The 13,854-nt window shown below is 51.7% G+C and overlaps 2 protein-coding genes across 2 annotated transcripts in view; one reads left to right on the top strand and one right to left on the bottom strand.

Annotated features, from left to right (window-relative positions):
• LOC122389180 (cotranscriptional regulator FAM172A homolog) overlaps positions 1–13,854 on the top strand; it is a 48,712-nt gene that overhangs the window by 17,508 nt on the left and 17,350 nt on the right. The window contains exon 8 of the mRNA XM_043380945.1: positions 7,507–7,591. Within this exon, the coding sequence (XP_043236880.1) occupies positions 7,507–7,591 (85 nt within the window). The remainder of the gene's footprint in view (positions 1–7,506; positions 7,592–13,854) is intronic.
• Positions 7,645–9,026, bottom strand: LOC122389181 (endocuticle structural glycoprotein SgAbd-1-like). The gene is made up of 2 exons (XM_043380946.1): positions 8,744–9,026; positions 7,645–8,139 (listed from the first exon to the last, which is right to left on the bottom strand). The coding sequence occupies exons 1-2, from the start codon at positions 8,750–8,752 to the stop codon at positions 7,840–7,842; spliced, it is 309 nt and encodes a 102-aa protein (XP_043236881.1). The 5' UTR covers positions 8,753–9,026; the 3' UTR covers positions 7,645–7,839.

The following is a 13,854-nucleotide window of genomic DNA, read 5'->3' as shown; positions in this document are numbered from 1 at the left end:
GGAAAATAATGCGAAAATCGTCAATGCCGAGGACAAGTGACCCTCCAAAAGTGTTAATTAATGTAAAGTTTTATCTTACGATGTTTCAAGAGGCAGATCTGGAGCAAATAGCTTTCTTTTACACGCAAAATCCGGACAAAACCGCACGATGGACAGGTTTTGGCCGTTTACAAAGCAGAACCTCTCCTGAGGAAAACACTCCGGGACCCAGCGAAGGTCTTGGCATTGGGAATGACGAGCGTTCGGGATTTGCAAATTTTGCAAAATGTGTCTAAGAAACAGATGGCCGACACATTCTGCTACGATATGCTGCGAAAAATGTGCCCTTGGCACTTCCCATTTGTTCAGGAATGGGGTTGTTTTGAAAAGGAAAATGGTACTTGGGAGGTCGGCGCCAGTCATTCATGAAGGAGTTAGCGCCAGAGAAGACCTACAAAATACTCACGGATGGTGTCGATGCAAGCTATCGGCTTTCAGGGAGAAGCGGATGTTGCCGGGGAGCTCGTCAAACCTAAATCCGACGCAGAAACTGCGGGGGATTCCCCTACAAGAGCTTGAAAGCTGGTAACCTTTTATCAGCCTCCGGCAGCTGACGGAGTGACGAAAATCGGTATGGGCAAATATTTTTGGAGATACAGCAAAGAGTTTGGTTTCCAACCTTGCGAATCAGTTGTCAAAGCATGCATATTTGTCTAGTGTACACACGGACACCAAAACCTTAGATTTTTGGCCGGTTCTTATATGCTTTATTGACATGGGAAATGTGTAAACGAACTTTTGAGACACCCTGTACAACAGTACTGAGCTACTCTAACCACTGCATGGGTCTGTAAGAAGACTATGAAGCTCCAGGAGCTTCAGACCAGTTTGGAACTCCCAACGGCTTCCGATCAATGCGTAGCTCCGCTGCAGCTTCTGATCAGTGCGTGGTTTCACTGAAGTTCTGGTCTGTACCTACGGCTGTTCACCACTCGTGTTTTATTGACCGTTAGTCGTGAGCAGCCATCGTCCATTCAGTCTGATCGATTATATAAGTGTTAATAAAAACCCAACTTTACACTTCCTAAGCCGCCTAAATCACCCGTGCATCAGAAAGTCGTGAGGCGATCCGCCCAAAGCCCACATATATCTCGCCAGTCAACACTATGATAGCTTCGTGACGGCTGCCCGCTCTAGCCCAAACCGTGAGGGTGTGAACTTTACGGTCACATCCGGAACCGCCGGGGTCACACCAAGGTCACCTAGAGGTCACGGCTCGGTCGTGATGGTGTGAGATGTGTGCTCAACACCAGAACGTGACGAACTGATGGTACTTGATGATGCGGCATATGAACAAGATGTCCAAAGTTCAAGTTATGCCAACAACAGGTTAGCTTGAAGACCGATATGATCGGCTATCAACGGCAATTGATTTTTCGCATGCCTTTCATGGTATCTGTGTGTAAATCTTATGTTTTCGTAAACGGTATCTTGTTTGTTTATGTCGTTGATTATTGGTGTCTAACCTCTGCGTAAGGATGGCCTAGGGCAATTAAATGGCACCCGTGGACCGTAAAAGGCTGGGAGGGACGCGGCCCGGCGCCGGCCGGCGGGCCGCTGCGCGCGACAGAGTCAGCGGCGCAGGATTGGCCGTCATCAGCTGCTAGTTGCCGCCATCAGCCGGCATGAGCGGCCGTCATCCGTCATCCGTCATTCGTCATCCGTCATTCGTCATCAGCCTCTGCAGAACACACGCTGACAGACGCTCAGATCGTCACGGGCCAGTTGGGGGTAACTGTCTGCTCTTCTGGCACTTGTGTCAGAGGAGGTCAAGGACGCGAAATAATGGGCTGTTCTCGAGGCGGGGACAAGGTCCTGAGGGTGCGCCCTGTCCTGCCTCAACTGGCACGCCATCAATGCGAAGATGGTGTGTTACGAAGCATTAAGTGCCTATTCAAAGTAGGAGGATTCCAGCGCGAGTGTTTAGTGATATTCAGGCAAATGTGCATGCATACATGTTTCGTCTTTTGTATGTCTAAACATATACAAAAATAATACAAAATGTCATCACTCATCAGTATTGTTATTGTTTTGTGTCGTGCGTTTAGTAAGGGCTGTGCTGAAACTATGGTGCGGATGAAAATGGTGACGTGTGTAATGAATCGTGAAGTTTTTTATGAAGACGTGAAGCTCATATCAACGCTCTTGCGTAGGCTGCAGTGCGTTTCCTTGATGAGACATCCGATAAGTAGAGTTACGGATGTTTCGCCACCATAGCTGGCGCAATGAGAGGGTATTCCATGGGCAAGAACTCTGATGATTCTGATCTCGGGTGGTGAGTGCGGCGTTCAAATGAGCTCCAGATGTGGGGCAGCGGTGCCGACTGGCGCTGGGCCGCTCCGAGCAGCCCATTAGTGTCTGTTAACGGGTGGGTGTCCCTGCTGCTCGGCGCTACTTTCACCTCTGACCCTCCGCTGCCCGGCGGGCCGAAAAGAAAGGCCGCAGGTCAGCTGCTGGGGGAGAATGGATTAGTGCAGGTCAGCTGCCGGGGATGGTTGGATCACTGAACTGCCGTGGGAGACTGGGTCACTGCTGGTTAGATACAGATAGGTCAGATGCTGGTCAGATTCTGTGCTATTTTGGATTACTGCAGACCAACTTCCGTGGAAGGCTGGGTCACTGGGTCAGACTCAGCTTAGATGCTGCCTCGGTAGGCTACTTTAGCTGTTGATCAGCTAGTAAGGTCGCCAACGAGTCCCTAGCCGTTGATCGTTTCGGCGGCGGTCGGGTCGCGGTGGGCCACTGCCGACGATGCGTGAACGTGCGTGCCAACGGCCTTGGCCTGCACCAAGCACCTGTAAGGTGACGGGTCACCCGCACCATCTGACCACGTGACTGGGGTACAGATGGACCCTCCTCGGCGCCGGCCTAAACAGGGCCGAGAGTGGGCTAATGCCAAGCTTACTCCGTTTAGTTCGTGAACGCTTTTTCTAATGTCTGCGCGGCTCTAGCTCTCTGGTCTTAGACGAACGGTGCTGCTAGTTGGCGACGCTCTCACAGGACCCCGTTCCGCTAGCATTTGGGAACTAGTGACTGGGCTCGCGGCGGTGCCTGTTCCCATTAACTCCCCTGCTGCTCCCCCGTCCTGATCAGCCTCCGCCCCTGCGGCGCGGTCGGCGCAGTGTTTTAGCAGGGGCTCGGCGTCCCCTGTCGGTCCCGGCGGATGACCTCTCCCCCGCCGGCGGCGATCCATCAACCAAAAGCCACCGGCCGCCGGTGATGACTGGTCGAGACTGGCAAATCGATCGTCCGCGGTCGGTTCCGCCGCCGGTCGCGGCCGCCGCGGTTCATCGGTGGCCGCGCCGCCGTGACGAGCCGCTCAGGGGAGCGTCGGTACCGGCGGGCGCCCCGGCCGGCCGGCCTTTTTAGCCTGAGCGCGCGCCCATTGTGATCCCCTGATCCGAGCAGTGGCGGGGAGGGTGCTCCGGCCGACAGCCGAGACCGGCAGAACACTGCAGACCGGCAGTGCCGCGCACCGGCTGACAATGGGAAACGGCACCGCCCACACGGGCTCATCAGTCAGAGAAAAGCCGCCCAAGAATTTATATTCAGCTATTTTCCAATCTGAGTTGCACATGGAAATCGTTTGACTAGTTTTCAATTTGATGGAGCACATTGGCCTAGGTGTGGCAATCTCTAAACCGGTGTCACCGTATATGGCACGCAGATACTCTAAGTGAAAGGAACCCACTTTACTTGTGGAAATATTTGCGCACACTGATTGCGGAAACATCCATTTCGTTGCGGTGGTTTGCCGGGTATGGGTAGCGGTAAAGTTTGTAGAGGGGTGGGGCACCGCTCTCTGTTCACGGCACCGGACTCCTCCGCTGGGCACGGTCGGTCCTTGTGCAACGGGGGCTGTCAGTGCTCAGTATTGTCCAGCGTTGCGTCACGCGGGCCACGGGATACCTCTCTCCATTCCGCCGGACCACGGCGCCGTCAGGCTGCACTCCTCAGTGGGCACTGCGCCGACAGTCGATCCCCAGGGTGGAGCACCACTCGGGGAGGGTTCACTTACGTCATCTGCTCCTCTCGCTCTCCCCGGCACGACCTGGTGCTGACCTGAGGGGGTGGTCGGGGCCCCACCCCGGCACGATCTGCGAGGACCGGCGGGGGCGTGGGCACGGCGTGGTGAGGACCGGTGTCAGTCAGACAAGGCGTGGAGCTTATCGGCTGAAGTTCCCATCCCATAGGCGTGACCACTGACCATCTCTGATGCGAGCTCTTCAGATACTTTGGTGTGCACGGTGAGAGTTGATTGAGCTGCGGCTGAGCTGAACATTACACCGAGGCTGGCTACCGTATGTGGCTAGGCCGTCAGGCCCGCGATGGTTTCATTCATTATTAGTTGTTTGGCTCTTCTTCTTAGTACCCAGTGTCACCAATGAATAAACGGGTTTTGCTTCATGTTATGTATGCATAGCCAGAAGTTAAGAAACTACGCCTGCATTTCTATCATGCATTTTTATTACATTTCTATTATGCCTGGTCCCTAGATGCCGGATACCAGCACATCAGGCCATAGTGGCACCGGGCCGTGTCATGTCGTGGGCGGCTGCTGATTTATCGATGCAGCCTCTGCAGGGGCTCTGTTCATGTTTTGTCCACTTGCAGAGGGTCACCTGCATTACAATGCACGGGTCTCTCGGTGTTGGCCACAAGCGTATGTAGTTGCACAGCAGTGAGACGGGAGACTGGAGAGTAGGGTGGTGATCTGTCTGAGCGCAGCCCGGGAGCAGCCTCCGAGTGACCTCCAACTCGCTGCAACACTGCCTTGGCAGCCACTCTCCAGCGCGCGTCCGCACCTACTGACCTAATGGTGTCAAACATGTTTACCGGGCATGATAGCGACACTCATGGTTGCAAAACAAGGACAGGTGCAAAAACAAAGAGTGCTTCTAGGGTGTTCAAGGTTCACCCTCGTTTTCACACTCGCGTCTCACGACTGTTCACTTTCAGTGAACGCTGGGTCAGTGGCGGTACTCGGTCAGTTACTTGAATGTGAGTGGCGTGTCACTGACGACATGAGGCGTCACTCCCAGTCGCCTGCCGTTCGGAACGTTCCAGACTCCGGGCGGTGGGCGGGGGCGGCCTGTCACCGCCCCCGCCCCCGCCCGAGCCGCCCCGAGCCGAAGAAAGGTAGCTCGGCGCCGCCGCCGCGACGTGCGCCGGGCGAGAGTGAGCGTGGGTAGCCGCGCCGCAGCGGCGGTGACGGCGGCGCTGACCGCTCCTCGACCATTGTCTGCAGTCGTGACCTCCGCAGACGCGCGTGGGATGTCATGCCGCGTCATCGGCGCATCATCGGTCACCACTCGCCACTCTGCCCTCCTCTCGCCCTCTCTCTCTCTCCGCTCACCTCCACTCCCACATTGCCAGCGCGCCACCGACGCCAGACGAGATAAGCGCGATACGTTTGAGTTTCGTTTAGCACTTCTTTAGTTGCTTGTTTAACAGTTAGCCCATAATCGTTGTCAGCAGCTTTGTGAAACTTGAGATGGATAACTGGTTGGTTTCAGAGACTGGAAAGCTGTTTACCTTCTATAGTATAATTGTTTTTCATTTTTCGGAAGCTCGGCCAATCATGATGTTGGATAGTTTTGAGAACACTAAATGTGTTTTGAACTTGGGCGCTAATGCTGGTTCGTGAGTTGTGGTTTTTGTTTTGTGCCGTGTTCTCGTGCGTTTGGGCCCGCCGGATGAGGTGAATGACAATACAAACATGATATTTTCTTTAGTGTTTACCATTTGATAGATATCTGAGGGGCGTGGCTCAGGATAAGCCAGGTTGTGGTGCAGTCATCATCGATGAAACAATTACTAGAGACTATGAAGGGAAAAAAAGAGTAAGCGCTTACCTACTCTCGTATACCTGGTACCTTTATGACAGCGTATAACAGTTATTAGTTAATATAAAAACAGTCGTCAGCCTTAGCTTCAACGATTGGTTATTTCTCTGCCGGAAGTTTAATTTTGTCCGCTGTTTTCACCTTCGCTGAGACGTACCATTCGGATGGTAGGCGTGTCAGGGATCCATTTGTTTTCGGCCGCGGCCGTGAGCGGCGGCGCCGCAGGGCGCGTCGGCCGCGCCTCTGCTGTGACCTCTGAGGTCACAGCCGTGACTAGGTGACCCCGCGGCCGGCGAGCGAGTCGCACGCTGGGAGCGCCCCTCCGTCCCGAGATTGGCGCTCGGTGCGGCCGCGCACCGCTGACGACGTGGCACCTCGGGGCCAGACGGGGGTCAGACTCGGCACCCAGTCCAGGGTCGCTGAGCGGGGGCGGTGCGTGTCAGAAGTGCGTCACACACCACAGTGAAGGCGCACACCGAAGTCGCGGCGTTTGGATTGCTCGAACCGTGACCGATGCCCAGGGATGGCTGTGACCTCCAGCCCATCTGCCGGCGGGTATAGCTGGGGTGTTAGACTCGTAGCTCGAGGCGTCCTGAACCGCCCGCTGTCGCCCTCGGCTCGGTCTGGTCACGGGGCGGGTCGTGCACGCTCTGCTTACGGCGCGTGCGGAGGACGGGCCATGGCCGCTGCACTCTGCCGCCGGCGGCCGCTGGGAAACGGGCCACGGCCGACGACGGTACGCGCCGGTCTGCGCCCTCGGCCGCTGGCAGCGCTCCCGGCTGGGAAGGTCGGGCTTCTCCACTGTAGAACCCCTTACCCGATCTCTACCGGAACCCCAGCCGGAGGTTCCAACGAACCCACCGTGGTGCCCTACCAATTACCAGAGCTTTCACGAAACCCACCACTCAACTAAACTCCAAATCTGAACCTCCCTCTGAATCCACTAGCAAATCCACCAGCGCCCCCATCCCCCCGGCCCGGGACCTATCTCACCCTCACACCCACCGGTGGACGAATATGCCTTGTTCGATCACTTATGAATGCAGACGTCTGCTTTTGAAATGCTAATACGGTTTCCCAATTTGTTTCCACTGAAGGTCTTGAAAACTGAAGATTCGCCGGCCTTGGCCTCAATCGAGGCGTTTATACATTCGTGCCGTATGTCATTTGAAGTGTGAAATGCATCAGCTATTCTCGCATTGTCATGTGACGTTTTCTGAGGACATGAATGAAGAATCATCGCGCATTACGTTTATGCAACGTTGTGTTCATGTTGTGTTTTAACCTTCGCTAAATTGAGACCTTCCTCAAAGCGTTGTTGCCTTTGGTATTGGAAGCTATCGCAATGTAGGTAAACCAATGAGACAGATGATATGTGATGTTGAAAATACAATATTTATGGTAGGAAGTTCCTGTTTTGTAAGGCACATACTCAAAGAACTGTTATTTTTCCTTGCACTTTATGTGGATATGTACTCGTATAGCTGTGTGTATTTATGCATTACGAATTTTCAGTCCTCGTTCTGTGCTGTTTCACTTGTGCTCTCTGTGTTTCACGGCGTGATCCTCCATGTATCGCGTTGTGACCCGCCGTGTGACCATGTGACCTCTCTGCTGGCAGTGTGCGGTGAACTGGGTGACCAGCTCTTCACCTCTGGACACCGAGCTCGCTCGTCCGACCGGAGACGCCTGCCGCCGCTCGGCAGGTCAGTCTCTCTCAACCACCCCTTTCCACCGTACCCTGTCAGAACACACGGTCTCAGTGACGATGTGGGTAGTATATTGGCACGGAAACAACAGTGACTGAGCGCCGACACTGGCCGAGACGGCCGCCGGCGCGCCGGGCTAATGCGGGGGAAAGATGCGACATATGTATCACGACATATCACAAGGTACCCGGCTGGGACGGGACGGATGGGGAGGGTGTGGGGTGGTGGGACGGAGTGGGACGGAGTTAGACGGTGGGGATGACGTCCGACTGGGCGCGGTAGCCGAGCTCGTCGGCCTCCCAGGTGACGCGGATGGGGGTGCCGTCGGGCGCGATGTAGCTGTACTCGCCGCTCATCTTGTAGCTGCCCGTCTCGGGCTCGTTGCCGGGGATGCTCTGGCCGGAACGGGTGGCCACGATCTGGTTGGAGGTCTCCAGGTCGGCCTGGAAGCTGCCGTCCTCGTTCAGCTGGTAGTCCTGACGGATGATCTGGGCATCCTTCTCGTCCTGGGCCAGGGCCACGGCCACCAGGCAGAACAGAACAATCTGCCGGCGCAGGGAGACGGGGTGTCAGCATGAGGCACGTATAGGGCACATGGGCACATGGGCTCCTGGTGAGATGATGTTCAGGGTAATTGAACCAAAATGTAGGGGCAATAGTTGATTTTTATAACGGGGGCAAGAGCGAATGGACGTGCTGTCACGGAGGCATCTATGGGAATTGAAATGCCGATAGATGTCGGACTAACGTTACTAAGGGCAGATAAATTGACTAGCATGGGATTTTCGCATGCTGTAAACCTTAGACTGTGTATTTATTGGAGTCGTCGACTGAGGGACTCACACTATGAACATTTTTATCAATTTCATGCTGTGATACCTTTTAGTGCAAAAAGTGACTCTGGAGCTGTTGCAACTTTGGGATAGAGTTGATATGATATGATATGACTCTGGATTTTGGAGTTTAAACTCCGATATTGTTGTGACCGGGATGTCTGAAATAGCGGTAACTCGAGACTGCAGCGACTCCAGTGGTGCTATATCTTTGAGACGACGACTATACGAAGGCGGCGACTCTTGGATGCGGCCACTGCGTCAGATACCGGGGCACTGCGCGGCTCGGCGGCGGCGCGGCTGGCTCTGTACTCACCAGCTTCATGATGAGCGAGCGGGGCTGGTGCGTGTCCGGGACGGTGAACGGACGCTGGCAGTCGAGTGATGCCGCCAGTGCCGGCCGCGGCGCCTTTATACCTGGCCGGGCCGCTCCCGGAGAGCGATGCACGCCGCCGGCCGCGACCTTGGTGGACGGCCGGCGGCCGGGGATGTGCGCCGCCCCGGCCCCCCTTCCTCAGCGGCCTACAGGGGCGGTGGGGCAGGCACTGTCCCGGACCCCTTGTCACCGGCCTACCTCCTACTGTCACCGGGAGGGGACTGGGACAGTATCTGCTCTGCCGCCCCGGCAGAGCAGATACTGTCCCAGTCCCCTCCTCGCCCGGCCTACAGGGACGGTGGGACAGCCACTGCCCCGGACCATAGGGCGGAGGGGGATATGCGCCGCCCCGGCCCCCTCCTTACCGGCCTACAGGGTGTCCCAGAATTACCCGGACATTTATTTTCTGGCTTAAAGTACGGTTGCGCTCGATTCTAATGATATACAAGCATCATACTTTTATAAGATATACCTTAGCTCTCGAGCTTGGGGACTGTGTGCTTTTGGTGACCGGTAACGACTCGAGTCAAGTATTATCCAGAGTCAAGTAAGAGTAGTCCTTTTCCGTTTTCAGCTTAAGCCGCTAATAGGCAACCATGAGAAAAACACTTTTAAATGGCCTCCTTACAATGAAATACCGAAGGATGAAATAATGAAATAATTATTGATGATTTCGACCACAGGTCATTATGAAAATAAGCCAGACAGAACTTTTGTCAGACACAACGGGAAGCTCACAATATCGGCAGAAAAATTCACATTTTCAAACATTTCACGTGAACACATTGCATATAGAGCTCACCTAAAATGCTCCTACAACTAACGAATGAAGTACAGGGTGATTCATAGCCGTGTGACCGAAAATAAATGAAAACTACAGGAAATGCATTCGTGTTACATGCCATTGCCAAGTACCATATTAAACAGCCAAATCTGAAGTTTTGATCCATGTATAGCATCAGTCACAAATACTTTTCCTTCGACTCTCACACTTGTTTTAGACAAAATGTTCAAAATGGCCACCTCGGCGACGGATGCACTCCAGCGCCAGAGCCTAAAGTTGGCGATGGCGCGGACGCATAACATTTCTAAAGAAATAGAACCAACGCAGCTTCCAATGGCATCCTTCAGCCCCAGAATATCCTGGGGACTCTCCTCATAGACCTCGGACTTTGCATAGCCCCAGAGAAAGAATTCCACGACGTTGAGCTCCGGCGAGTGTGGCGCACACCTGACCTCAGCGCTCTTTGAAATCAACTTTCCGGGGTTCGCTTAACAATTTTTTTTTGTGCCGTGTTTATCATTGAACCGTGCCCTCTGCTTTGAATTGATTAACGATTCTATGAATTGTTATCTTCTTTTGAGTTTCCCTTGGGTGCAAGCCCTCAGACGTGCAGAAACATCTTTGTGTTTGCTTGACGGACTGCGTTAACCTATACAAATTACACATTTTTACTTTTTGCTGCGCTGTCTACATCTTGAGCGATACACACAGACCAGACCAAGATAGAACAAAACTTCATAAAATTTTCTACTAGCACGTGAAATTTCACGCGGAAATATGCAATCCTCTTCTCAAGAGAGATCAACTAAATAGGTCACATGGCTATGAATCACCCTGTATATGTTATTAGGTTAAGTCCTATAGCCAAGACAAAGTTTAAGAATGTTCCCTATAATATTTTGATAATGACCTGTGGTCGAAATCATCAATAATTATTTCATTATTTCATCTTTCGGTATTTCATTGTAAGGAGGCCATTTAAAAGTGTTTTTCTCATAGAACTTATACCTATGCCTTACATACAGCAAGTGCTTCAACAAGTAATAGGCAACCATGGTGAATCAACTCCCGTTTTCAACTTTGTAAACGGACTTTCTGCATGGTTTTTGCTGGAGAGCTTCAGCAGCTCATCTGCAAGCAGTTAGGATTGAGCAAAGCGCAATTATATCAGCCAACGAAGCCAGAGAGAGCAAGAGATAACCCTGATTGACAAGCTTGGGCTCGGCCAAAAAGGGCCATGCACCAGTTGTCATACGGGTGGTTGCTTGTCACGGACAACAAACGTCACTGATCTAGCTAAAAACTAGCTAAACGATAGATCAGGATTATCTAAAGAACATCAGTCTACTTTCCACCACTATCTTCGCAAAATTTTGGAATTTGGGGTCCCTCGCCTGAAAAATATGCGAAAACTACGGGAAAAGCAGCGAAAATCACTACAATTCATCCCCAAAATATAACATATACAACAAAAAAAAATATATTGAAGCACACTTTGTGGTCTAACAAAGGTATTCTGTCATTTGAACCGCCCGAAAAAGGCGTGTGTGAACGTCAGATGGCTACAACGCCCAAACAGCAGAGACGGCCAGGCACCCGTCGAAAATCAAATTGTGAGACATTTTGAGCCACCGTGCACTCATTGGGCTTGATATGATGGCCCAAAGACAGCCGTTAGCACAAAGTACTACTGCGGTAATATTCTACCAGTAAAAAAAACTGGATGCCGTAAACCAAATGGCCATGAACGGGTTTGTTTTGGAAACCAAATCTGTTGGAAGCCAAAGGTCCCGCCATGTTCAGACATGGAGCTTCTCCACTTCAGATGTAAAAAACGCGGCGAAAGTGGTGTAGGCAGCAATTTTTGTTTTGGGGGATAATGCCATATGACCTGGGAACACTTTGATGTTAAGTTTATCTTATATGATCGTATTATCCTCCGGCAACAGGTCAAAGAAAACAGGCCTTCACCCAGTTTCGGGAGAGCCGTAAAACAACTGAGACCAGCAATGGCTGGCATTTTCAATCATTGTCGGCTGATCTTGTAACAAGCGTATCTATTGCATGTGCTATTTCACAGCCACCCTAGTTGACTATATAGGACAATAAAAAGAAAAAAGCGCAATCATGTTTGCCTTATTTTATACGCTAATTAACAATGTCCGGGTAATTCTGGGACACCCTGTACAGGGGTGACAGAGCAGCTACTGCAGTGACTTCCCCATCACCTTTTTCGTAGCGGCAGTGCACTGCCCTGGCCCTAATCGGCTCAACAGTCGGCACGCCCTAAAGCCCCAACAAACAACAAACAAGAACAAAACACGCACATACTGTCTTTTTTTGCGACTTGCACCAGAGCGTATTATAAGGGATTTTCACTGGGTCGTACTGGGTCGTTAATACGACTAGGGGCGGCACTTTTCACCTGATATGGGTGGCACTGCAAACTCGGCAGGGGCGGCATCAGGATCTTCGATAGCCCAAAATTTGGAGGTGCAGAAGCATTCATAACCCGCGCCCCACTGGGGTCTGCGTATAACACGCCCTACTGGGGGGGGCTATGAATAGCCCCCCCCCCTCCTAACTCCGAAACTACCGGGCCGATCGTCAAAATTCAAACGGCGTCTGATAGCCCCGGAAAAACTGTTGAGCGAAACCTAATGTCATTGACCTCGAGGTCACCGATGACGTCACAGGTCAGGTCAAAGTAAAAATTATTGGCATTTTGGCTTGTTCACGTTTTGGGCTCTGGCCGCCGTCTTACAAGTCAGATCAGGCTCATTTTCGGTTCACACACTCGTGAACAGATGCTCTAGATACTCTGAGGGTACCAAACTTGTACTTTGATTTTCAGGTCAAGGTCAGGTCATCACAGGTCACGAAAATATTATATCATCCGTCGGTCACGTGACACATGTTTTATGGTCGATTTAGGCCAAAAATTTCGAATTTGATGTCGTCTGTGTCATTCGAGGTCATTTTGAGTCAAATTTAGCTTAGGTCAGGTCACTTTCAGGTCAAAAAAGGTGTCTAATGGATGCAGTTTGAGCTCAGGAACACGATGGTGCTACTTATATTGGCGTAGGATGTCAAATTCGTGCTGAAAAATTGATTTGAAAAATTAATAATTGTTAATTTTTTGCAATAATGCGTATAACTTGGCCATTTTTGAAGATATTTAGCTAAAACTTGCTAGAGTTAGTCATAATAATGCGTTCTATCACACATATTCCGGTTTTTTCGAAAAGTCAAAAAATTTTCGAAAAAATTGTAAAAATATATATTTTGAATTTTATTATATAAAATTTTCGAAATTTTCAAAATTTTGAAAATCCGAGATAGCAGTTTGATAGCGCAGTCTATGCTGAGTCCTCTCGCGCAAAGAAATTGGATCTAGCTTAAAAACTGAGCTCTTGAGAGCGATTGCCGTGGTTCAATGTTTTGCGTCGAAATCGGCCGAACATGACGTCACTCTGACGTCATTTCCGGCTGACCAATGGTAGGTGCGAAGTTCAAATTTTGACACAAGGTGTCAAATTGATGCAGCCGAAGGTACTGAAAGTTTGGCGTCGATACGTCAAGCGGTTTGGAAGTTATTGCAGAAAAACGGAAGGGGGGCTATAAATAGCCCCCCCCCGTGGGGCGCGGGATAACTACCGTCATCTTAAGCTAACTAGCTCCCGTAATGTTTCAGTCGCAGTCTGCTTAAATCACCGCTATTGGCTGATAATCGGCCACCCAACTCTCCAAGTTTCGAGAGGCCGCATCTTCACTTTTTTGGGGCGGCAGCATCACACTGAGGGCCGGCCTGTGTCGCCTCTGGTAGGACTCGCACGGTGCGGCGTTGGTGTGATATGCAGGAGCTGATCGGTAAGCTCTGCGAGAGGTTGACCTGTCGCGATTCGCAGACGGAGAAGAGGGCCTGCAGTAGGCCTCTATAATTTCAGCTGTATACTGACACCAATGAACGGGCCCTTTGCAACGCCTAGTGATGGCTGGGAGACTGACACTTGAGAGTGTCTCTGTTTTTGTTTCTTGTTTTTTTTTGTTTTTTTTTTGCTGTGCGAAAACGAGGTGAGCGACTTGAGCGTTGTGAGCATATCCGTGACCTTGGAGTGATTTTAGACAGTAAGCTCACCTTTGCCCAGCACGTTGACGAGGTGACCAGGAAGGCTAACCGCATGCTTGGCTTGCTCATTCGGAGCATGCAGACCATGTATGCGCGGAACTAGGTTCGACCATCGCCCCGTGATGACTGCCTATATCG

This window comes from Amphibalanus amphitrite, unplaced genomic scaffold, assembly GCF_019059575.1.
Source record: "Amphibalanus amphitrite isolate SeventyFive unplaced genomic scaffold, NRLGWU_Aamphi_draft 000346F_arrow, whole genome shotgun sequence".
In the NCBI taxonomy this organism is placed as follows: domain Eukaryota; kingdom Metazoa; phylum Arthropoda; class Thecostraca; order Balanomorpha; family Balanidae; genus Amphibalanus; species Amphibalanus amphitrite.
This window is presented reverse-complemented; position numbering and strand designations above follow the sequence as displayed.